Source organism: Mauremys reevesii, linkage group 2 (assembly GCF_016161935.1).
Source record: "Mauremys reevesii isolate NIE-2019 linkage group 2, ASM1616193v1, whole genome shotgun sequence".
In the NCBI taxonomy this organism is placed as follows: domain Eukaryota; kingdom Metazoa; phylum Chordata; order Testudines; family Geoemydidae; genus Mauremys; species Mauremys reevesii.
The window spans coordinates 275,989,054-276,015,202 of record NC_052624.1 but is presented as its reverse complement, the minus strand read 5'-3'; the positions used below and the strand labels follow the sequence as shown (position 1 = coordinate 276,015,202).

The 26,149-nt window shown below is 45.1% G+C and overlaps 1 protein-coding gene across 1 annotated transcript in view; it reads left to right on the top strand.

The window, feature by feature from the left end:
• Positions 1–26,149, top strand: part of COL22A1 (collagen type XXII alpha 1 chain) — a 310,719-nt gene that overhangs the window by 111,637 nt on the left and 172,933 nt on the right. The window contains exons 6-11 of the mRNA XM_039526471.1: positions 7,335–7,446; positions 18,234–18,357; positions 21,048–21,323; positions 22,368–22,448; positions 23,114–23,227; positions 23,828–23,872. Of these exons, the coding sequence (XP_039382405.1) occupies positions 7,335–7,446; positions 18,234–18,357; positions 21,048–21,323; positions 22,368–22,448; positions 23,114–23,227; positions 23,828–23,872 (752 nt within the window). The remainder of the gene's footprint in view (positions 1–7,334; positions 7,447–18,233; positions 18,358–21,047; positions 21,324–22,367; positions 22,449–23,113; positions 23,228–23,827; positions 23,873–26,149) is intronic.

The following is a 26,149-nucleotide window of genomic DNA, read 5'->3' as shown; positions in this document are numbered from 1 at the left end:
GCCAGGTTTGAATTCATTGTCCAGGAAGAAACCACAGTATGTTTAATAGTAGCTCAGAGTACATGAAAGGAGGTCCTTTGGTAGTGGCAACTGAATCCCAGCACTGCATGGATTCCAATTCTTTATTCAGACACAAGGAATGAATCAGCTCTCCAGGGATATTCACACTACATCAGTATTCAGGTCTACGTGGATAGTAAAAAAACCCAAAAAACTATTTCCTGGAAACCAATTGAAATTGCATACTACCCAACCAAACACATCCATGTCTTCACCTGGGCTTGTCCGGCTGCTGGGCCCATGCAATGAAAAGTGAAAGCAGGTATTCCCAGAGATAAATTAGGTTGGCCAGTGTGAATGGCGTTCATATGACCTGCTTCATTATATCGTTACATGACAGGATTACCACTAATGTAACCCTGATGAGTCCATCGTCCTGATATCTCTGAACCAACAGAACTGTAAAGCAAACACTCTAGTTCGAAAGAGTGCGCTCTTCACCCTTTCTCATATTAGCCTTACCCAAAGCCTATTGAAGTTATTAGGAGTCTTTCCACTGACATCAGTGGGCTTTGGATCAGGTCTGTTATGAAGCATAGTACTCCTGGAGCTCTCTGTGTAGCAGTGTTTCTCTATACCACAAGCAATCAGATCCCATGAAGCAAGGCTCCAAAATGTAGCTTTTCTCAAACACTCTCAATAGTCACTTATTGAAAACAAACAAGACAAATATAAAATAAGTCATGCAAGAAAACACTAGAGACTGTGGCTATTGGTACAGAATTCCTTGATTCCGCACCTTTGCTTTGTCAACCTGCAAAAAACTCCACCCAATCTGCTACTCTTCTCTGGCTATATGTATGGGGCTCCCTGTCTCCGTTACTCTGCCTGGATGCCCTCCACACCAAAAGGATAGTTTTTTTCCCAAACTGTCACATTAATATTGTGATACGTGTGTATGCTATAGCGCCATCTATCCGACTTCTAAGGGAATTCACACCACCACAAATCTAACGGAATCCAAACCACGCTTTTTAAACTATAGGAACTAATTAAAATTGGCATCTACTATAAATAGTTCTGGTAACTTCAACCGGCAGAAGCCTATCTGGCGTGCAAGAACATCAAAGGAATAACTAACTCCTGTTTAATCTTGTTTCACTGAAGCAGGAAAGAAGCAGAAAGCAGGTTAGTGGCATCAAGCCAAATGTCCATCATTCAGAAAATGCAGAGTGCCCTCAACGTAGAAAAGCCTTTTGTGACAAGGGAAAGAGTTGAATGTTAAAACCAACTTTGAATGTGGCTCAATATGCCACTAGCAACTGGCTGAAAACTGAGGGGTAAACGGATAAGAGAGAATGAATATGCTGAAAGAGATAAATAGAACAATACAATAAATAGAATGGAGTGTTATGAATATGGGATCAAGTGATGAAATATGCTGCCTTGGAAACAATGTTGTGGTCTTATTTCCTGTTGTTACAGAAAGCTGGCTATTCTATTAAAGCAGCCCTTTTCTCTATAGTGTATGATTCTCTGGCTCCATCTCTTCTCCATTACCTGTTTGCTCATGGCTTTGAATCCTCCTTTTCTTATACTGTCTCTTCAGTCTCAGCTGCTCACTGTTTTTGCTTTCTCTTTATTTGTCCAGCACCATTCTCTCTCCACTTTTATCTGCTGGTGCTACAGATCTGCCTCTCCCTCTGTTTTGCTGATGCTTCAGGCAGATGTTCTAGAAGGACAGGCTTCAGTGAAAAGGACAGGAATACTTGTGGCACCTTAGAGACTAACAAATTTATTTGAGCATAAGCTTTCATGGGCTACAGCCCACTTCTTCAGATGCATAGAATGGAATATATATTGAGGAGATATATATACACATACAGAGAGCATGAAAAGGTGGGAGTTGTCTTAGCGTAGGGCCTGAGGAGAGAGTCCACATAGCCAGACAACCCTGATGTTAGGGTGCCAATGCCGGAGATGATGGGGTGTCCAGGATTTCCAGGTTTATGGATCTTGGGTAGCAAATAGAATACCCCGGTCAGGGTTCTATTTCATGCTCTCTGTATGTGTATATATATCTCCTCAATATATGTTCCATTCTATGCATCCGAAGAAGTGGGCTGTAGCCCACAAAAGCTTATGCTCAAATAAATTTGTTAATCTCTAAGGTGCCACAAGTCTGCGGATATAGACTAACACGGCTGCTACTCTGAAGGCTTCAGTGAATGAGCATCTCCACTTTAGAGAGAAGGAGATAAACAGGTCATCTTCTGGGCATACATTAGCGATAGGCCACAGCCAGAATTCCTGATACTCACATTCCCATATTTGCTGAGGCTGGAATTCAGATCAAAATCCAGACTTTCTAGCTGTAGTTTGGAGGTTGTTCTGCAATGGTAGGACCCCCTAATGTTTGCTATGTGATACTGCAGAAAAACCAGAACATTCAATTGCCCATAAACAAAAGGGAAACTGGCCTGTCCAACTGCACCTTCCAACTGGAGGAAATGGTGCAAAGTAAACAATTAGTGTGAATGGTGGCTCCTGGTGGTACAGGTGAAGAATGTTTTAATATTATTACAAACCTATGGCCATCTAAGTTCCTGCCTCCTTGTACCATGGGCAGGGAGTCCTTGTACAAAGTATTGGGACTACAGGTCAGTAGCTTGCTTGATCCTTGTTTCTTACCGTGGGGTGGGATTTTAAAAAGTGCTCAGCATGAGCGTGACTCTCTCCCACTGAAGTTGTTGGTAAAACTCCTTATGGCTTCAGTGGAAGTAGAGTTAGGTCAACTCGAAGCACATATGAAAACCCAACTGTAGTATGTATGGAAACAAGGGCAAGAGGCAATTGGTTAATAGCAAGAGGCTCTGTTAACGAATCCTAGTCTATAGTGCACTCCCCAGGCACTTAAATCCTCTGGCTTATATTTAAGGCATTTAAATGTTAAAAAACTCCTTACAAGTTACTTGTAAATATCAGCAAATTGTTTTTAAAATGATTTATGCAAATTAGCTCTTTAAATGTTTTGCAGGAAATGCCCTTGATTTCCCCCCCCACACACACACACACTCAAAAGATGGCAACCCTAAATGGGGTCTATACTGTTTTGGGAGATGGTCAGAGAAGCTGCTGTTAGCTAAAGGTGCTGAATCAAACTGCTTAGCTGGATTTCTGAAAGTGGAGTTAATTATCTGTGTGAAGCTGCTGCTTTTTGCTGTCTTTGCTGAAGAGTTGAAATACTAGTGAATAATATAACTTGTGAATTCCGGGTGTTTGTCTGTCCTCTCAATTTGACAATTACTCCAGATATAGAAGTTGCTTTTGACTGCCAGAAAGACATGGGGAAACTGAGGTACTGATCGGATAAGCAAATTGTCCGTGCTCAACATTACAGGTCGCTTTCTGAACGGGAATAGAATTTAGGAGTTCCTAGTTCCATGCTCAATCCCCTGGAACATAGTGCCTGAATATAAACTTTTATTAAGAAAACCTCCTCCAAATAACTGGAGAAATCTATATTTGCTAATACTTGCATCTTCCTTGGTAGATTAATAGAGGTTCATTAGCAGAGAAACATTGCAGTTGAGCAGTTCCAATCCTTCACACTCTGCAGGTGAAGGAAGATCGTGACTGTGGGCCATGATTTAGGGTACTGCAGGGCTACGTTTGGTCCTCAGACCACAGACTGGGCACCTCAGCTGTAAAAGGAAGTGCTCTTGAATATTACAACTAGGACAACATGAACAGTGGACAAAAAGCTGAATATGAGTCAACAGTGTGCTCTTGTTGCCAAGAAGGCTAATGGCATTTTGGGCTGTATAAGTAGGGGCATTCAGAGCAGAGATCGAAGTGGATCATTCCTCCATTTCAGCACTGGTGAGGCCTCATCTCTGGAGTTGTGGTCAGTTTTTTGCCCCCCACTACAAGAAGGGATATGGAGATAGAGAGGAGAGAGTCCAGCAGAGAAAAAAAAAGGGGGGGGGCTGGGCTGACTTATGAGGAGGGAGAGAGGAACTGGGATTTTAGATTGAAGAAGAGAAGAAAGAGAGAGGGGATTTGATAGCTGCAAAACTACCTGACTGGGGGGGTTCCAAGGAGGATGGATCTAGACTGTTCTCAGAGAGAGCAGAGAACAGACAACAATGGTCTCAAGTTGCAGTTGAGGGGGAGGAGGTTTGGTTAGGAAAAAAAACTTCACTAGTAGGGTGAAGGTGGAAAAGAACTGGGGGGAGGAGGTGGTGGGTGAGGGGGTGGAATCTCCTTTTTTAGAGGTTTTAAGGCCTTGCATGAGCAAATTGGGGATGGGATTTTGGGTTTGGGGTTGGTCTTTTGCAGGGGAGGGTTGGACTGAACCCTTCCAACCCCTCCAACCCTGAGAATTAGGGTGCCCAGTGCCACCGTTTGGCTGCGTTCTTCCTGCAGTAACTGAGTAAGACTGTGCTGTCTGCATCTGGAGTAATGGGCTGCTTCCCGTAAAGAGTTATTACTGCAAATAAAGAGACATTGGACTGATTTGATCAGTAGAGCAGCACCTAAGAAATTACTTTCCTAGTCAAGTTTGTCATTGTGAAACAGAGCCTTTCTTTCAGGTCATTGTTCTAATGTTATTGGTCTGACCAGGGTACACTGCTTTTCATGAGACTGAATCAGGTTAGATGTTTTCAGTAGCCTCATGTTTTAGTGGGCATAATGAAGTAGGCTCCTGATGATCAAAGAGTGTTATCCATCTCATTAGCTGCCATATTTATAGCATTGCTGATTAAATGGCTCAGAGTCAGAAGCCATCCAGCTAACCACATCTGTGCTGATGGTGGCAAGCCACCAGCAGTGTATCCATGCACTATGCTATGCAACACTGGAGTATGCTTGCCTGTTCTACTCATGAAAAAGGTCAGAAAGCTAAGAGATGTGTCTGAGAGTTGTATAATTCTCTTCCAGGACTTGGTTTGTGCCTGCTAAGAACAGCCCTACACTGCATGACTCATTCCTCTCCAGAGGAAGCTCAAGGAAGCCAGGAGACACTTGCTGGCTCTCAAGGGAAGTGTCATACTTCTCCATCCCTTAGCAGTGTACTCACCACTCTGGAGCTAGTTAATCCTGGTACTTTGTACGGCGGACCAGAGAGTTGTAGCTTGAACGGAGGTCTGAACCTACAGTCCCAAGCTGTCCCCTCTCTGTCTTTGCACTGGATCTAGAGCCAACAAAGGGATGGGTTCATTCCAGAGTTCTTCCAGACACACAAAGTAAACAATCTGGGGCAGAAATTGAGAAAAAATATATTTTTCTTCGTCAGTTAAAAATTATCGTAGGTGTTACATGTACATGCAAAATTTTCATTTGAAAATGTGATGGAACTCTTTAAGGGGGGGGTTATGTAGCAAATGGATGGGTTAGTTAAAAATAAACCCCTTAATACTTGCTATTCCGATCTTAAACTTGCCAATTTATTAGTTGAAAACCATGATGGGAAACCACACAGCGAAGCCTCCTTAAAAAAGCTTCATTCTTTTTGGAAGTTATACCCCACAGGATTTTTACTAATATGCTTTGAAGCATCATTAAAATATAACTTCAACTACGGTCGTCATGGTAAATGAACAAAGTATTTTTTGCTAAGCGAGATTGATTCTGTTTCAGTGTTTGTTCATTTCCTCGTTAAGTCTCCAAAATGAAAGTAATTTGCAATCTTTAGTGTGAATTTGTGAGATTCTGCTGTAATTTACCTGCATGCTGTACAATAACAAATTATCATCATTAGGTTTTATTTGCAAAGTAGCTTTAACAAGCTTGCTTATCTGTTTCACTGTATTATTTTATTAGCGTAAGCAGCTCTGATCCTGCTCTCTTTTAGGGATTTCAGCAAGATGAAGTGAATGATTGAATATGACACTTCGTTTGCATCGACTGTAACAGTTTGAAAGCCATAAACAATCCCTCAAGATAAGGATGTTTGCTTGGGTTGTCAGGGAAAGATTAAAGCATGTTTGGCATCTGAGGGTAATGATGGAAATACTTAGGAGGAAGTTTTCATCACCATCACTTGTACCTACATAGCAGAGCTTTTCCTACATAGTTTGAAAAGTCTGGCAGCTGATGCTGAATTGGAATTGTGTAGCAGCTTTGGCAGTGATCCAACCTGCCCCTTCACAAATTAGCTTTTGTGGACAGCTAACAAGCTTCCTTGCCAATGAATGCGAACAATTTCTCACAGACAACACTCGTCGTCCTTCCTCACGTCAGTATGTTTGATGTAAATGAAAAATATGTGCTGCAGGGTGAAATGAGCTAACAGCAAGTTTGTATGGACAGGTCATGCTGGTTTTATATTACAGCCAGTAGGGAGCTTTCAAGTCCCTGGTTGTCTCTATTTGCTAGAATTTATAGAAGCAATCAGGGCTGATGACAGTATGTTAGAAGGTCTGTCAATAGAGTTGTCACCCGAGTGGTTATGGGATGAAGCCATGAGGCCCTGGAAGTATCTTAGCTGCCTTATTTAACCTCCTGATTGTCCAGTAGCAGAGTGGACAGGAGGGAAGGGTACTGAGAGCCAGGAAAACTCATGCAAGACAAAAGGATCAGGCACTTTGAAAAGGTGCTCCTCCCAACCAACAACAGACAGCATACTTTAGGTTTATATTTTGCTGTCTCCTGCTACCTATAGCTCTGTCCTGGGCCTGGACTACACACGATTTTTGTTTCGATTTAACTACATTGGTTTAAAAACTGATGTGGTTAAACTGCTAATAGAAACACCTAGTGTACGTGTATCATAATAAGCTGTTCCAATATAAGCCTGTCTAAATTGGTATAACTGCATCCACACAAGGATTGCACCAATTTATCTATGTTGGATTGGTTCTAAACTAGTATAGCTATATTGGTACAGAAATCGCGTGGAGACAAGCCCTTGGACTAATTGCTCTCCAGTAAAAGGCTTCCCTAGATTTTATCTGTGCTGTTTATTTCTCCCCCTTAACTGTGTGACTCTCGTGGATTAGTTGAATCTCATCTACTCTTAGGCGCTACGGGAATACAAATAATCATCATAAGTGCATGTAAAATGTCATTTTGATCTCTTTAAGGCACTTTGCAGTTTGATTTTTCTCTTCCTATGTGTTTATCACTCTGATTTTTTTTGGAGTAATTTGACAGACTAAATCATGCTGGAATTATACTCAAACTTCTCCAAGTCGGAATTGGACCCATTTCTGAAGTGTAGCATCCATGGTTGAACAGACACAAGACCACAGTTTGAATGCTTGCCCCATTATTCTGCTGTTTGAACAGTAGCCTGATCAGTCTTGTCTTTACCATCTACTTTGGGACAGGGTTTGACCTGGTGGATTTGTTCAGCGTGAAGGAAATTTTTGGAAGGAAAGAAAATGGAATTCAGAGTTCTTATGTACGACTTGGAAGCTTCCCCGTCGTGCAGAAAACTGAGTAAGTTTCCAGATCTTCTTTTCACTTGAGCCTGTGATATCTGTGATTCAGTACTTTTAAGTTAACCCAGAGTCTTAGCGGATGTCCCGAGGCAATGCATCTATAGGAAATGCATAGAGGAGTTTCTGCTGGCTTTAAGTTGTCCAGTCAACTCTGCTGGCAATGCCCTGTCACAAGCCACCCTGGAACCCAGTTTCTAACCCCATTAATCACTCCTGTCTAAAATGAGCATTTGGTGGCACTTTCACCGAGGTGTGTATTTGCTAACTGCAGGAGACTGATTCCCAGTGGATGTAGTTATCAGGCAGCTAATACAGTTTCTTAACCTCCTAAAAGAATGAACAGCAGTTAATCCTCTGTCAACATGGATTCAGTTCTCAGGGGTTTTTATAACATGAGGCTGCCTGCTGTGTCACAGTCCATCAAAATGGGCTCTCTTCAACCTGTCATATCAGTTCTGCTAGCATTAGCCTTGAGAAGAACGAGTGCATAATTTCATTGAGTGCCTATGGAGCAATGGATTGAATTGTCATTGTTAACTTTTTTTTGCAGTAAATATCAATGTGATCGTTTTAAACTTAGTATTAAAAAATCAATATTAATTATTTTCCTTCTTCTGGACAAGAGTTATTTTTCCAATCTGTTTTGACTCTTCTCCTTGGCTCATTGCATATTGGAGATACTGTGGCCATTTACATTTATTTGATTTCATATGTTTGGTCCATCCTCAAACCAACCTGGATTGATTCCCTCTCCACCCTTTTCCCTTAAAAAAAAAAAGTGAAAATATGACTACAGGAAAAAAGTTTAAAGTCTGTAAATTATGTCAAGTCTCAGGGTAAGTGAATTTAGGAATGGGGATAAATTCAGTGTACTAAATAAACCTTGGTCACTATGTGAAATGTATATATAATTGCTCTATGGACAAGGGGACAAGACTAATTCTGTATGATTCAGGAAAATGAGAAAGGGATCCAGAGTCTTTCATCTCTGCTGTGGCTTGTTTGTTTAAATCCTGCCTAAATTTGTCATGGTCCAGATTCAGCAGTCACTTAAGTACTGGTTTAGCCTTAAGGACATGAGTAATCACTGCCTTCTTTATCAAAGCACTTAAGCACAGACATTAAGTCTGACTTCAATAAGACTTAAGCAAGTCTTTTTTGTGTTCAAGTGGAGTGCCCCAAGGGTCGGTCCTGGGGCCAGTTTGGTTCAATATCTTCATTAATGATCTGGAGGATGGCGTGGACTGCACCCTCAACAAGTTTGCAGATGACACTAAACTGAGAGGAGGGGAAGATACGCTGGAGGGTAGGGATAGGATACAGAGGGACCTAGACAAATCAGAGGATTGGGCCAAAAGAAACCTGATGAGATTCAACAAGGACAAGTGCAGAATCCTACACTTAGGACGGAAGAATCCCATGCACCGCTACAGACTAGGGACCGAGTGGCTAGGCAGCAGTTCTGCAGAAAAGGACCTAGGGGTTACAGTGGACGAGAAGCAGGATATGAGTCAACAATGTGCCCTTGTTGCCAAGAAGGCTAATGGCATTTTGGGCTGTATTAGATGGGACATTGCCAGCAGATCGAGGGACGTGAACATTCCCCTGTATTCAGCATTGGTGAGGCCTCATTTGGAGTACTGTGTCCCGTTTTGGGCCCCACACTACAAGAAGGATGTGGAAAACTTGGAAAGAGTCCAGCGGAGGGCAACAAAAATGATTAGGGGGCTGGAGCACATGATTTATGAGGAGAGGCTGAGGGAACTGGGATTGTTTAGTCTGCAGAAGAGAAGAATGAGGGGGGATTTGATAGCTGCTTTCAACTACCTGAAAGGGGGTTCCAGAGAGGATGGATCTAGACTGTTCTCAGTGGTACCTGATGACAGAACAAGGAGTAATGGTCTCACGTTGCAGTGGGTGAGGTTTAGGTTGGATATTAGGAAAAACATTTTCACTAGGAGGGTGGTGAAGCACTGAAATGGGTTACCTAGGGAGGTGGTGGAATCTCCTTCCTTAGAGATTTTTAAGGTCAGACTTGACAAAGCCCTGGCTGGGATGATTTAGTTGGGATTGGTCCTGCTTTGAGCAGGGGGTTGGACTAGATGACCTCCTGAGGTCCCTTCCAACCCTGAGATTCTATGATTCTATGATTCTAAGTGCTATGCTTAGGGCCCTACCAAATTCACGATCCATTTTGGTCAATTTTATGGTCATAGGATTTTAAAAATAAAAAAAATTCATGATTTCAGCTATTTAAATCTGAAATTTCATGGTGTTGTAGTTGTAGGAGTTGTGAGGGGGTGTCACAAGCTTATTGAGGGGCGAGTTGTGGTACTGATACCCTTACTTCTGTGCTGCTGCTGGCGGCGGTGCTGCCTTCAGAACTGGGCAGCTAGAGAGGGCGGCTTCTGGCTGGGAGCCCAGCTCTGAAGGCATCGGCGCTGCCAGCAGCAGCACAGAAGTAAGGATGGCATGTTATGATATTGCCATCCATACTTCTGCACTGCTGCCTGCAGAGCTGGGCCCTCGGTCAGCAGCCGCCACTCTGCAGCAGCATGGAAGTAAAGGTGGCATGGTATGGTGTTACCACATTTAATTCTTGCTGGTGGGACACTGCCGTCAGAGGTGGGCAACACCGCTTTGCAGCTGCCCAGCTCTGAAAGCAGCACAGAAGTAAGTGTGCCAATACTGCAACTCCCCCCCCCTACATAACCTTGCAATCCCCACTGCAACTCCCTTTTGGGACAGCACCCCCAATTTGAGAAGCGGTGGTCTCCCCCCGTGAAATCTTTATAGTATTGGGTAAAAGCACACAAAAGACAATATTTAACAGTCCATGACACGTTGTTCATGGCAGTGAATTTGGTAGGGCCCTAGCTATGCTGACTGGAGATGGGATAACACATGTGCTTGAAGTGTTTGGATAATTTGTGATCTATAATCTGAAAAGAGTCCATTCAGAGAAGCCTTTAATACAATTAGCAACAATTTGACACCCTGACACTGACTTGCTGAGTGACCGTGGGCAAGACTCTTCACTTCCGTGCCTCAATTTCTTCATCTGTAAAATGGGGATAATGATGAGGATGATCCTGTTTTGTAAGATACTTTGAGATATATGGTTGGAAAGTGCTATATGAGAGTGAATGATTAACTCAGGGAGTGTGACAAACATGGAAACAGTTTTCAGAGACTGATCAGGAGGACAGCAGGAGCTTCCATCGAGTCTGTGTGGAGAACAGAAGTTCCTTGAATCTATTAGAGATCTGGTAAATAATGCTCCAGGGTAGCTGCTCAGAGCCATGAAGAGTGTGATTCAGCTAGAAAGTCACTTCCCTGAATCTGACTTGATGTTGCTGTGCTGGGAAGAATTTGCACATCTCTTTGCCAATCATGTTTAGAACGATGGGTGCAAATACATCTGTGCTGCTTTAACTTGGTCTCATCCCTTGTGGTGCAGAGGTTTCTGGTGGTACTGCGAATAGCTTGTGCCCAGGATCCCTTTCTGTTGTAGCTTGTGAAAGCCGGCGGTGGCGCACTTTATTATTAGAGGGGAGTTCTCACTTAGGACACTTAGGAAATGTGCTGAGGTTTGGCTTGTGCTGGAGAAAGTGTCTCAACTTTGATTTTCTGTTGAACTATTGGCCAATCTTGAACCTCCCCCTGTCTGGGGAACATGTTCTGGAAGTTAGTTGCCAAGCTACTGCGGAGTTATCTGGACAGGGTAAGCTTTCTGTCTTTCTCAATCTGGTTTCAGACCCCAGGATAAGGCTGAGATACTCTCGCGTTGGCCACTAACACAAAACCCTAAGGCAGAGAGGATAACATGGGGGCAGTGTGACTGATGTGTATGATGCATGACTGAGTAATGGATTCAGGGCATTGATATTAGATCTGTCACTTAGCTGTGTTCAGTGGCTATTCATCATGTAATAATCCTGATCTGGGTGTGTAGACTAGCTAAGGAGGACAGGACTTCACTGAAGTGAATCCATTCATTATTTTGAGGTAGGTATCAATAAGCTTTGAGGACCCTTCTAGAGGCATCCAGGTCTCATTGCAATTTTTGCTCCAGGAAGCCATTAGAACTTTTTAGCAGGTGTTGTTACCCCCATACATGTCACTGTCTTATCAAGTCACAGGGTCCATTTTCTTTCCTCAATAACAAACTGTTAAGGGGGGATTTTTAGTCTATAGTGACGGACACCAAAAATTGCCCCAAGGTTAAAAGCATGAAAACCATTTGCATCTGAGCATTTTCAGGCATAGCATTGCCATGGCAATCTCTGTGGTGAACTCTGTCTTCGTGCTCTCTTGTTGTTTAGCTGAGATGACAGATTAGCTGGAATAAAGTTAATTGAAGCAGAGTAGTGATGAGACTGATAGGCATTTCTTGCTGGGTGAAGAAACTGCTGTAGGCTCTTGCTTGTTCCCTGCCTGCCAGCGACAGGATTCAGGAGCGCCCGTCGACATCAGTGGGAGCTGCTGGGGGCTCAGCAGTGTTGAAAATCATGGCCCTTAATTAGGTATCTAAATCTTGATTTCAGTGGGTGGTAGGCAACACTGTCACCCTGTGCCTGAAATTGTGGCCATCTAATGGCCATTCAGTGGCTTGTGTAAAATGAATTGGTGTTCTCAGGCCAGTTCCTAGCAGCCATTTGTCCACATCACAGCTCCAACTACCACATTTCACACGGCTCATCACCCTTGTGGACAATGGGGCTCATCCAAGCCTTTCCATTGACTTCACCAGGCTTTGGATCAGGGCGTGTTTACCAGCCGTTGACTGGGCGAAGGGCTAGCGTTACATTCTGAGCCGTAGACGTGGTCCTTCCAGCATAGGCTAGGGGCTCACTAGCATTGCAACTTGGGGCAAATGCCGTGCAAGCTTTCCTCGGTGACTCAAACATAATCTGTATGGACCACCTCTAAGGCCGACAGGGTATTTCAGTCTCCATGGCTCATTCAGTCACTGGCCTCTCTGATTAGAATTGCAGTAGTGGCTTTTGTGAAATGGACAGCTGCTCCCTGAGAACGAGCCTGATAAAGGGGGAAATCATGCCCTGCAGACCCTTGCATAAATCTCCCTGCACCCTATGCTATCTCTGTGGCACTGTCTCCCTGGATGCTACAGAAAGCACTCAATGGGCCCTGGGATCCATATGGGGCAGAGAAGTAGGGAGAGGTCAGGACAGCACAACTTCTTCCTTCCAGCCCTGCAGAGATTTTGAAGAAAGACAGTTCAACCTGGAGCTGCAGTTTTATTGTCTTTCTCCCAAAGCACCCTCCGCAGCAAGCGCCTCCTTTTAAGTGGACTGTTCATAGGAAGATCTAGCTGCCGGGGACTTGAAACCTTGGCAACTGTGTGTGTGGTGGGGGGACATGTCAGGCCACAGATCCCACAAGTCAGTCAAGGGCCCCTTCACAGACGGCCCTGGCCTCTTGCTGATTTCCCAGGAGATCAACAGAGTTATTGAGTGAGCCCCACAGCCTATTCCACAGGGGAACAAGCCCCATCTCCCCATCTTCACAGGTTTCTTATGGAGATTTCCTCCCCAAGAGCCTTATTCCACAGGTTTTGTGGCCAGAAGGTGCAATCTGGCCCTGGTGATGACCATGTTGTAGATAATAGGGAAGTAGAGTGATACCCACCAGCCTCAGTTCAGATAGATGGCTGAATGGCCATCAAATGTGAGTGAATATTAGCCATTGCTGGGCTGGAACTGATTCATTGGGCTCAATGACCCAAATATTCAGTGACCTACAAGTCTGGGTTTACAGGTGTTTCCTTCACGTTTCAGTGTTTTCTTTAATTTTTGTCAACTAATTTCCAAAATATCTTAAATGTCAGTAATTCTACACAAACACAAGCAAACAATGCACCTTTGTTACATTTGGTGTCTGGAATGAAAGCTGGCTAATGTTTCTCTTTGTGGTGTGATGGTTGTGGGTGGAGGATTTGGTGTTCTTATGGCAAATGAAAGGTGATGAGAAATTGAGGAGAAGCCAGGAAGTCCTCTGGATCATAGAATATCAGGGTTGGAAAGGACCTCAGGAGGTATCTAGCCCAACCCCCTGCTCAAAGCAGGACCAATCCCCAGACAGATTTTTACCCCAGTTCCCTAAATGGCCCCCTCAAGGGTTGAACTCACAACCCTGGATTTACAGGCCAATGCTCAAACCACTGAGCTATCCCTCCCCCCTAAATGTGGCTTCTCATTTTTTGTATGTCGAGGTTGCGATTCACCTGAGCTTGAATTTGGGTTAATTAATCTGTAAGCTAACCTGCTACACTAGGGATTTCTCCCAGCTTGGAGCTTTATAGAGAGCTCTTCTGTGACCCGTTGTGTTCTCAGAATTATAAACTCAGCAATCAACAGCAAGCTCCCTGCAGATACCAGGCAACCTGTAAAGCAGGATTTCAGACGCTCTGTAGGATGGATCATGAACTCATTTCAGCTTCAGGTGAAGGCAGGGAAATAAAACATTTCTGGGGACTGCACTCACAGTACTTGGATTCCCAAATACCCAACTGAGCCACTTGATGGTCATCAATGTTTTTAGCAGGGAAATAAATGAAAACTCACCAACAGAGCGCTTGTTAGTTATGAGGCATTGCATTTTCACAAAAGACACAGGGGCAAAGGACTTCAGCTCCAGCTTTTGTCATGCCTTCTGAGCAACAGAGGTGTCTTTACATTTGCTTTCGGCACAAAGGCTGTGTCTGCCAGGAACTTTCAGCCTGTTCTTTAGAGCCTTAAAAAATCAGCTGAGGCTGAGGGGGACTGGTAACAGGTTATTATAGCTTTTCCCCACTTTAAATCCACGAGATCCACTGTTCAGCAGCATCTATGTAATGAGTCAGTGGTCTCAGTCCAGTTCCTAGCACAGAGGATTCCACAGAGCCACACAGGCAGTCCTAGTAGAGAGTCCAAGAATGGACACATCCAGTAGTGTAATCAAGGGTAAACGTGCGTAAACGGAATTTTTCCACTTCTCATTTGGGGAATGTGGAGTTTAGGTTACGTTCGTTTACCTGCTTCCCCACTGGACACTTCCAAGTTTGAGTGGAAGCACTTGGGCCAAACACATGAGCCCAACACTCAAAAACAAGCTAAACTTTAAGCACATCCCATTCAATAAAGCCTTAAGACCTGTTGATTTTAATGGGACTTGCATCCATACTTATAATGAAGCTTAAATGCTTCGCTTAAATGCTTTGCTGAATCAGGGCCTTGGTAGGGGCCAGTAAGAGAGATGCACCTGCCAATGCTATGCCCGTCCTGTGGGTAAATACAAGGGACTTCTACTCCCCAGGGCTGCAAATGAGACAATGTGTTGGTCTGCTTGGCTTTCATTACATGGACTGGATGGGAAGAGTAGCCAGAGCAGTAGCTAATGGGTCTCTCTGCACTAGGACTCAAAAGTCAGAGTGCCAGGGGGTTGGGGGGTGAAAAGCTGTCTCCTATAACAGACCTGAGCTAACTCACTTCCTGCTGTGTTTCCAGGGAGCGGGGTCAGAGAGGACAGCAGGCAGAACAGGAGCGTGGGGCAGCAGAAAGTGCCCAGGGCTTGGAGAGAGGAGATATAGGGTAGGGAGCCCAAGTGGTTGGTAACAAAGGGGGATAGCAGCTCTGGGACTTGGGGGATTTTGAAGCTAAGCAGAGAGAGGGGGAGACAACAGCAGGAGAGAGAGAGGAATGTCTACACTGCAAAAAAACCCAACAAACAAACAAACAAATTAAATGAACCCATGGCGGCAAGTCCTAGAGTCCAGGTCAACTGACTTGGGCTTGCAGGGCTTGTATTACAGGACTAAAAATAGCAGTGTAGACATTCCCACTCAGCCTGGGACTTGGGCTCTGAGACCAACCCTCCCTCCCTGGGTTTCAAAGCCCAAGCTCCAGCCGTTGGAGAAGGAACATCTACGCTGCTATTTTTAGCCCTGTAGCATGAGCCCCGCAAGTCAGTTGACCTGGGCTCTGAGAGTCACTGACTTTTTTTTTTTTGCAGTGTAGACGTACCCAGAGAGGATCAGGGACAAGGCAGGAGGGGGATGGACCAGTAGGGTAGCAAAGGGAGCCACTGATGCCCTTGGAAGAAGAGTCAGGAAGATAGGCAGGTGAGGAGAGGGCATGGAAGTGCAGATGGTAATTGGCAGCATTTCAGGAGCTTAGATATTGGAGGGACTCCCAAAGCCAGCACTCCAGCCAGGATGGGGGGGTTCATGGCCAAACACCAGTGGGGTTGACTTCTCTCGTGAAACGAATGGAGACTTTGTGGTTTTTAGCTCATTATTCTGAAAGGTTCGTTAGGGAATGGGGTGGTGGTGGAGGGAAGGCCAATTGAATCTGTCAGCGATTTAAAAGGGCCCGGTTTCCCTCTTCGGAGAACTCACACAAAACCCATGTACAAAGCAGACAGTCGTGCGACAGGCAGTTCACACAAATTACGTGCCAAAGTTACACGAGGCCCGGCTGCGTGCCCATTGGCAGGACTGATGTGACTGACCTGGCTGTCCCTCCCCAGACCTCCTCTGCACTGCTTCTGTGGCTTTTTGTTGCCACTTCCATGCCAGATTTATTCTCCCTGGGGCTCTGGCAGGACAGTGGCAACCCAGGGGCCTGCTCTTTTGTGATATGGAATTATTGTGGGCTCCACAACTCGAAGGGGAGGGAGCTCTTGGGCTCTCTGTTTTGCTGTGTGAGAGACAGGCTGCTGGCACCAGGAGAATCCATGTCGGGGGGAAGGGCAGTTGGGTGAGCAGCTAGCAAACAGGAGGTGGCTCTGTCGGGCCGGGTCCCAGGTCTCCCTAGGTGAAGGGTATTGTAAAGTGCCAGTAGGGAGCCAGAATCAGATGCTCCTATGCTGTCCAGCTATTCAGAGGTGCTGAGTGCTTGCAGCGCTCCTGGGGAGCTCATTCAGGCCACACAAGCAGCAGGTGTTATATTGTAAAGGCCTCCAGTTAGCTGTGTGGAAATGGAGCTGAGCAGCTGGTGAAACGTGTTCACAGGACATGTAGAAAATGATGAGATGAGCCAGACAGAAATAACTCTGCCGGGGGTCCAAGGTCCTGCTGTGGTTGGAGATCAGTCACAGCACACAAGGAGGTAGGGGTTGTGGTTGCTACGTAGTGACTACCAGCAGTCTTCTTCGATCTGGCTTTTGGGAAAGAATTTGGGGTTCATTGGGGGTGTTCCATTTATGTGTGTGTTATAGCAGAAGCAACAGTAATGATCTAAACCACAGTAATATCTGCTCAGATATCTTGAAGGGCTTAGCTTCAAATCAGGAAATTCAAAGTGAAAGCTAACAACGGGGGCATTGGTTTGCATGAAGCATGAATGACTTTGAATCGTTGCTGTAAACTCAACCCAATCCTTATTTGAGGCGGCTTTTATTTTAAAAAAATTGGATGTTTTAAAACACCTGCAGCCTGAATTTTCAGCAGTGGCCTCTAGTTTTGAATGCCCAGCTCCCACTCTTCCCTTGCTCCTCTGGGCAACGTCAGGGACGCTACCAATACGAGTAGCTTCCTCAGTGCTTCACCCTTTAGTTATTGCTGCTAAGGCTTTGGGGTTCTCACTGGTGCCTGCAACACTTGGCAACAAGATTGACTCAAACAGGTTGATTCTTCGTCGTCTCGGAGATGGGCACCGATCCTACGAGGCAAGCTATGCACTAGGGATGTAAATAGGGTTTTAAAATACTAACTGTATAACCTGTTAAAATTCTATTGGTTAAGTGGTTAACTGTTAAGGAGTTCACATAGATGGGGAACTAGCGCTGTGAGGGGGGAGGGTTGCTGCAGCACCCCTACATTTTATGCGAGGCTCCTCTGTTGGCTTGCATCGGCGGTCCCGGCTGCCAGCCCTGTGCCTGGGGTCCTGGCTGCTGGCCCTGTGCTTGGGACTCCGCTGCAGCCGGGATGCTGGGCATGAGTTGCACCAAAGTCCGTGGGCATGGGGCAGGACCTGGGCAGGGAGCAGCAGCTGGGACCCTGGGCACGCAGCGGAGTTCCAGGTGCAGGCTGGCAGCGGAGTTCTTGGTGCGGGCTGGCAGTCAGGACCCCAGGCACAGGATAGCAGCGGAGTTTAATCATTACTTGTCCGAAACCGATAAGGCTGATGCTTATCGGTTAACCAGTTACTCTTGTACTCAGTGCATAGTAGGGATGTAAATTTCTGCTAAATATTTTTTGCAAAGTGTGTTTTGAGAAAGCACATCTGATTCCACAAGCCAACGGAACAGTAACATCTCCTTCAGGGCTGGCACTAAAAGCAGTGCCTGCTTTGTCTGGAATCCGATCCGATATGATCCTTTCATGCTGCTCCAGTTGAGTACGTTCACAGGATGTGTCAGATCTGCCTGCCTGCTTTTCAGATGTGAAAAGCCCCCCACTGCAGCAGAGTATCCAGACAGGATGTTTCACTTATCCGCTGGGTAGCTAGGCACCGAGGAGGGGTACTCATCAGGGAAAACCCAACCTGTTCAGCATGATGTAGAACAGTCTGCAAAATCCCAGGTTTTGGTATTTAGGATGGGAATGAATCATCTCCTCACCACAGGAATGGGGAAGAACCCCTCTAGGCTAAAGCTGGCATGCACTGATGGAGGAGAGCAGACACATGTTTGTGTTTTTCCTGGCTGCCAGAGACAGCAGATTTTTTAGACATCTACATCATGGCTTTGGGAAATCTTGCCAGGACACGCAGGGGCTTCTTTTGGAGTCTTTTGCTCTTCCTTGTTGTCGGTTACATTTCTCTCTCACTTCCTCTTCCCCAGGGGTGTATTCCCACAGGGCCTGCCTGATGAATATGCCTTTGTAGCCACCTTCAAATTCCGGAAGGCTTCCAGGAGAGAAGACTGGTATATTTGGCAGATTATCGACAAGTACGGCATACCGCAGGTATGGGGCCCTTTCCAGCCTTCGGGAGCAGCCGTGTTTCGCACAGGCTGGCTATGCCGCTTTAACCCTTCACTCCCCATTCCGAATGGACTGATGAACATTCCTTTCGACTGACACTCTTTCAGTTCATTCTGCCAAAGAACTTTTGCCTTTAAAATTGTACACGGCCCATGGTTTACATTGGGAAGGAGGTTTGCTCAGGCAGTGGCTGGAGTTAGGAGGAAATGAGCAGAGAAAAGAAACTCTCCTAGTTTTCAAAAGCACTTTGAGTCTTTCAATAAGTTTATTCAGTCGGCGCTTTATAGAAAAATTACTGATTGCCCCAGAATAGGGGAGGATGTCCTCATGGTTAAAGCACAGAACTGGGCCTCAGGAGAAGTGGCTTCTCTTCCTGACCCTGCCACAGACTTCCTGGGTGACTTTGGGCAGGTTACTTAACATCCCTTTGCCTCAGTTTCCTCCCCTGTGAAATGGGCATGATAATGCTTCCCTACCCCACATGGGGTTTGTGAAGGTGAATTTATTAATGTTTGTAAAGGACTTGCAGAACTTAAGATAGAAAGTGCTATAGCTGTACAGTCACAGAACCTAGCAAGCACCCCCTCCTGGCCACTCATTAAGATGGCTGTGAGGGGGAATCCAAGTCTCTGCTGCTCCAGATCCCCAGGGATTTCAAGCATTTGAAGCCTCAGAAGGCTCCAGCATTGATTCCTTGCTTGGCCTTTGAGGCACGGAAATGGGGCTCTTCAGCTTACCTTCTCTAGGCCCCCCAAGACTCCCAAGATACCCAGTTACTTAAATATGCCCTGCCCCACTGCTCCACCTCAGAGGCGTGACACTTCCAGTTACAGTTTAACTCTTTCAGAGGCGCACCGCAGTTGGGAAGCAGTTCACACACACTCTGACACTTTGCACGGAGTTGAATGCGTTTGTTCTTTTACACCTAGTCATACAGAGCACAGAAGAGTGTGGATCACACAAAACAATAAACACAACATAGGTCACTTTTCGATCATTCACCCTTCACTTGAGAGTCCTTTGGGGCCACCCATTGTCGTGCCCTGCCTTATGTATACTGTTACATGATGGGTGGTCAATCCCCCATGGAGTCCCTTACCCAGCTTCTGTGACCTTGCTGTCTCCTGCCTGATGCGTCCTCTCTGGTTCCCCCTATTTCTGTGTGTTTCTTTATTTAAACCCCTCCTGGTGACCTTTTCTCTTTTGTTCTATTCCTGGTAAGTTTCCACTGTTCCTACCTCTCCCCCCGCCCCCCCCCTTCATTCAGAGGCATAAGCTAGAATGGTTTTCCAAGGCTTGAACTGCTTTTTAGCATAACCTTTGTATAGTTAAAGTACTGTCATTAACCTAAGTCTTTCCCTTTGTCCCTGTCTGGCGTGTACCAGCTACAAGACTTTGGTGGATCCACATACATGTAGACACGCATGATACTGCAGTTGTTCATAATGCAACTTCACAGTAAAAAAACAAATTCATATGTTATACGTACATAGCTCCAATTCATCATGAGGCGCAATCTATCATCTGTTGCCATATAGGGTTTTTTAACACCACACCATGTTGTCTTTTTTGTTTGGGGAGTGGGTTGTTTTGCCTAATGTGTACATTTTAGTTTGTTGTTACAGAGTTACTTGTGATTCCTGAGTGGGCTGCCAGTGCTGATTGATTTAGCAGTGCTACATATTATTATTCCTTTGGATTTGAACTTCCAAAGGATGTGGAGAGATATTCGAGACACTCGGGCAGCACAGGGGATGGGTGTAGTATAAGAACCTAGCTAGCTGGCTAGCTAGAGTCTTAAGTCAGCCAGTGAAGAAAGGTTAATAGCACTATCTTGATAAATTACCAGCTGATCTTTGATAAAAGGAAATGTAACTTACTGGGAAAACATACTCCCTTCATTCCAAATCCTATATACCAGACCCAGACAATCAGTCATTTCCTGTTGTTCATAGCTGAAAAATTGACCCCCTGAAGTTGGAAAAGCAAAAAGCAATGGGTAAAAATTTCAAAAGTGCCTAAGTCCCATTTTCAAAATGACTTTGACACTTAGAAGCCTTAAGTCTCAGTGAAAGTTAATATGATGTAGGGTCCTAAATGCCTTAATCACTTTTGAAGATGGGACTTTGGTGCTTTAGAAAATGTTACCCTTTATCTGCTTGCTCCTACATCCATGGCTTACTATGTACAGTACTTGAGCAGTCCAATGGAGGAATTATGAGAAACAATATGCTCATAGCAATGGCCTTGGAAAGAGAAAGAAAGAGAGTTAGTGGGTGGAGTGTGACTTCCACAATACTAGAGGTGATAGGAGTTTACCTATTACAGATTAAACTGGGCTCTTTCTCTCTCATTTGAAAACTTGATTGAATCTGAGTCCAGTCACTCAGTGCCCCTTCCTTCTTTGTCACGGCTTGGTCATTTCAGTCATAATGGTAGGTAATTTAGGACATCATCTAACCTCTTTAACATGCCTTGTCTTTTCTCAATCTCATTTCCTACTCCATCTTCAGGCATGTCCCCCACACCCTGCTTATATCTCTTTCCCGTCCGCCCTGCTATTAATAACTTTGACTCTGTAAAGCACTTGGGGTACAGTTTATGTGAAAGGATGAATGTATGGAGAATGAAGTTGTGTTTGTATCGGCAGCGTTCTTCCTCTTGATTCTCAGGTCTCTATCCGCCTGGATGGAGAGAACAAAGCTGTGGAGTACAGTTCCATTGGGCTGACCAAGGACGCAGTTCGAGTGGTCTTTCGAAATGCCCGAGTAAGCGATTTGTTTGACCGCAACTGGCATAAGATCGCCCTCAGCATTCAGTCCAAGAGCGTCTCCCTCTACATTGACTGCAAACTAGTGCAGACGTTGCCTATTGAAGACAGAGAAAATATTGACATTCAAGGGAAGACCGTGATTGGCAAACGCCTGTATGACAGCGTTCCCATAGACGTAAGTACTGAGTCTGCGGATTCATTCCCAGGGGAGTGATGTCCATCTGTGCAAGGGTGATGGGGTATTCTGGTGTCACACTCTCACTGGACCCTCTCTTTATTCATTGTCATTTTCTGAATCTTTGTGTTTGATTAACTGTCTGAGAATGGCTGACATCTCATCAGATACCAGGGTTTCCATCTTCTAACCTGAGAATACTGAAGTGTGCAGTACAGGGATACAAAAAGGGGGCTCCATTTCATCCTTCCGGCCAGTCTGAGCTTGCCATTGTTAAACCCATGTCCTCAATCATAGGTACCGATCACCCGCAAACATAATCACCAAATGTACATAATACCAAACAACATCTGAACGACTCTTTGCTGTCCCAACCTGGCCCTACATGGGGTTTAGTAGTTAGAGGCAGGAAAGACTCATTAAATCACTGAGTCCTCTCCTGCAACATCAGAATATGGTCCTCACCGCACAGAGAATACATCCAGCATTAAATTTGTACCATGCTTGGTCTTAGCGAAAAGATCAAGATACTGATCTGGGCCTGATTCTCTTCTTACATGCATGTAAATCAGGAGTAACTCCATTAAAGTTATAAGGAGCCTGGGCAAAGTGAATTTTGTGTGCATGCAAAATGATTTAGTAGCATTTTACCCACAGGGGGAAATGACTATGTGAGTTGAACACAATGAACACCATCCTATCTAATTGAAATTGCAGGGGGAATTTAGGTAGGCAGAATGTAACTTTCCAGATAGGAATTTGGCCAGGACGCAGAGGTTAATATACATCCTTATTCTTGTAAAAATCACCACAGGATCTTTAATGAACACAGAGAATCAGAATCCCATTAGCACAGTGCCCTTCACAGAATGCTGGGGTATTGACAGAGAAGGATGCGTGTCAGCTATGGAACCCCCAGAACCATCGTGATCTGGCCTTTGTCTGTATTGTCTGCACTCTTTGTATTGAAACACTAGGCACAAGTTGGCATTAATAATTCACAGTCGCTGAAACACGGCCCTATTGTCTGTCTTTGTTTTCTAGTTTGATCTTCAGCGGATGGTAATTTACTGTGATTCCCGACATGCCGAGCTGGAAACCTGCTGTGATATTCCCTCTGGACCAGTAAGATGTTTTGTTTTTATATATACACACAGACACTCTTAGTTTAGATCGATTATCCAAAGAAGGGGTTGCAGCCCTGTGAGTCTGATGTTATAAAGGTAGTGAATCAAACCAATAGAATTGGTAACATGACAGTGATGAGTTTACTGAAGAAGAGAAATGTATAAAGAATTAAACCTTTCCATGTCTCTTTCCCTATCAAACTATCAGGGGAAAGAGAAAAATCTGAAGGGTTCAGCAGCTGATTGAAGAATAAAAATTCCATGTAAAAGTAGACAGTGGGTTTCCTATTGCCGCTGTATGGGAAGAGCGAAGACAGCAACATTGCTAGTTAGTCGTCTCTGTCCCCTTGCCAATGGACAGAGATCTGCATTGCAAAAAACACCAGCACAGTGTGGAAGAAGTGTGCAGTGCCTCAGTCGCTGCTGTAGCTATTGTTAGGATAAACAGGTTTGCAGGGTCCAGACTGGTACCTTTCACCAGTAGTTTTAAAACCCCCAAATCCAAGCAAACACTTGATTCTTCTAATCCCCAAGTCTGTGGAATTCGACATAGTTAGCAACATGTGTCAGTAAATACTAATTTGGCTTCCATAAAGTGGATCAAAGGCAAACGAGGTTGCTAAAAGGGAAGACCTGATAATGACATGAGTGGTTTGCTTTTAGTGCCAGGTGACGGTCGTTACTGAAGCGCCACCTGCTGAAATAAGACCCACTGTCGGCAGCGAACAAGTGGGCCCCCCAAACACCCTCAACTGTTCCTGTCCTGCTGGAGAAAAGGTGAGTGTGTGAGTGACTCTGTGTTCTCTTTTGGGAGACTGGCCAGCCCCTTTGGTTTTGGGAGTAGGATCTAGTAGAGGACCTGCATAGTGCTTGACCTGCAGTGCCAGTCAGGATCACAAACTCCTCGATTGTAAGCTTGTTGGGGAAAAGGACTGTGTCTTAGGGGTTTTGTCAGCACCCAGTTCACTGGATCTTGATCCTGATTGTGGCTTCTGGAGATCAACCTAGAAAATGAAGCGGCAATTTTTACCACCCCTTTTAGGTACAGGTTTTGTAAGACATAACAGGAATAGGCTGGTAGGGTAAATGGGAGCCATGCAGAAACAATCCCCTTGCCTTTAGTGGAGTTGAGCCTGTTTAAGTCAGCAGTGAATGGGGCCTTTAAGGTGTTAGCGCTGCTGCAATATTTTCATCGCTGACTTTTTTCTTTTTGTGTGTCGTTGCTCCAACCTTGAGGCCATGTAGCTTCCCGTCCATTGCCCACTGAAATGGACTCTTCCATTGTGGGGCTCTTTCTATTGTCTCTGGTGGGCCCCTAGTGTGCTGGCATGTAGTGAGAAGAGCAGTCTCCAAATAGTCTCCTTCTTCTCTCTTTAGGGTGAGAGGGGCCCAGCTGGCCCCGAAGGTCCTAGAGGTCAAAAGGTCAGTAGTATGTTTTCCATTTTGTCTATTTAAAAATGCCGTATGAAGTGCTGGGTTATTCTGTATGATGGGAAAAGTTTAAGGAACAAAGTCCAATAAACTAATAGCAGACAAGAGATGGGTTGGATGTGTCCAAGGTGGACTATGGGGAACCCAGTAGTTAGTGTGCGTGTCTTGACTATGCTCACCCCCAAGTTTCACTGAAGTGGCTTTATGTATATTCTAGAAGCACTACCATGCCACATTTTTGTTTCTACATTGGCTACATTCTTGTTTCTACATTGGCTGTTTCTACACTGGCCTACATCACAACTTTGATGGTGATTCTCCAGTAATTCTGCACTGTCCCCAAGCTAAAAGGCCACATCATTACTGTTAGTCATCCACCAGAACTTTACTGAGACTGGGGTAGGAGGATGGAGCCCTGTAATCCAGTATCCCACCAAGAGCATTTGAGTCATGGGGTGAAGTTAAATATGGGCTATATTTCTAGATAGATTTCTTCTTAGAATGCACAGAGTAAACCAATCATTCTTCCCCCCGATGATTCTAAATCCTACTTAGCTGGATGATGCCTACCTCTCATGAAGTGTGAGAGGAAGCTCACTTATGCTGTATGACTTGTGAGGTTAAAAATCCCAAAGCATGTTTTTTTTTGGAGAGGCTCACTGTGCTCTCAATAGTTAAATGTTTCTGGGATGCGGAAAGAAATGCTTTGGGTGTATATTTTCTGCTGGGGCAAATGGAGACAGGCCTGTTGACTTTAAGCTGCAGCTGTTTAAAATGGCTGAGAATTTGGCCCGTTGTTTCCATGGGACTATAAATAGTCCCGTTCCTATTTTAATCTGTGACAGTTTAAGTGATGATGGGCTATTCTTCAAAATGACAGAACCATGAGAAATGATTGCGAGAAGAACACAAAAGGATGGCAATGATAAAACGAAGAAAGAAAATGTGTGTTGTCTCACCCACCGGCACAGCCCGGTAACAGACTCCAGAAACACTAGTGACTAGCCCACTTCACTCTCAGTAAAATGGTGTGAACACAGTTCTGTAGCTGGAGAATTGAATCGCAAGCCTTATTCACTGATCTATGGCTAGTAATCACCTGGCTTTGATGTTCCATAACCCAGGTGCATCCAAGGACCTATAAGGTTTGTGTAACAGTGATCTAATGAGCTGTGCACTGACCCAGGGGTTGGGGACTCTTGAATTTTAATCCAAGCTCTGCTGATGAATCCCTGTGTGGGAGAGGGGAGGTCATTTAACCTCCCTTACCCTCATCTTACCTATCCACTAAATAGAGATAATTTTTTGTGCCTGCCTCACAGGGATGCTGTGAAGATTAATTAGTAAATGGATGTGAAGCCCTTTATGGCATTTGTGGTCCAGTTAATATCTAGGCTAGATTGTCAGTCCTTACGCAGCCCAGAGGAGAGTATCCCCTCTCCACCAGCCTGTATATGTGTAACGCTGACAGACCCCGGTCATTGACGGGCAGGATTGAACCTGGGGCCTCTGGAGCTTAAAGCATGAGCCTCTACTGCATGAGCTAAAAGCCAACTGGCTCTTAGGTAAGGCTGTAGAGCAGACTCATTTAACTCTCTCTCTAAGTGGTCTTGGTGCCACTAAATGGGACAGAACACCACACCCTTGGCAGGGCCGGCTCCAGCTTTTTTGCCGTGGTCAGCGGCACTCTACTGCCACTGCTTCATTCTTTGGCGGCAGGTCCTTCCCTCCAAGGGGGACTGAGGGACCCGTGGCCAAATTGCCGCCGAAGAGCCGGACGTGCTGCCCCTTTCCGTTGGCCACCCCAGGCACCTGTTTGCTGTGCTGGTGCCTGGAGTTGGCCCTGACCCTTGGGGAATTCAAGCTCTGCCCTCTCTACCCTGCCCTCAACAGCAAGAGCAGTTGTGCAAGCACATACAGGGAAGCATGTATACCTGAAAAAGGATGAAGTAACTTATTCCCTCCCCAGAGCAAGGGGGAAGAAGGGAAGGGATTGTGACCAAGTCACAATTCATTCTTTGCTCTGCTCCAGGGGCAGTGTCACTACACACCATCCTTGACTCAGGGCAGTCAGTAAGGGTACAATCTAGCCCTAAATGATTGTGGGAGCCAGTTTTTTCCCTCAGATAGACACGCTCCAACCTCATGGAAGTCATTAGCAGTTCTTGTGCATATGGATACCAGGGCCCTTAGCCATTGATTCTGAGAGTGATTCCACAAGAGTAGGTTGATTTCCTCTGAGAGGAAAAGTCAGGGCAGGAAAGCTTG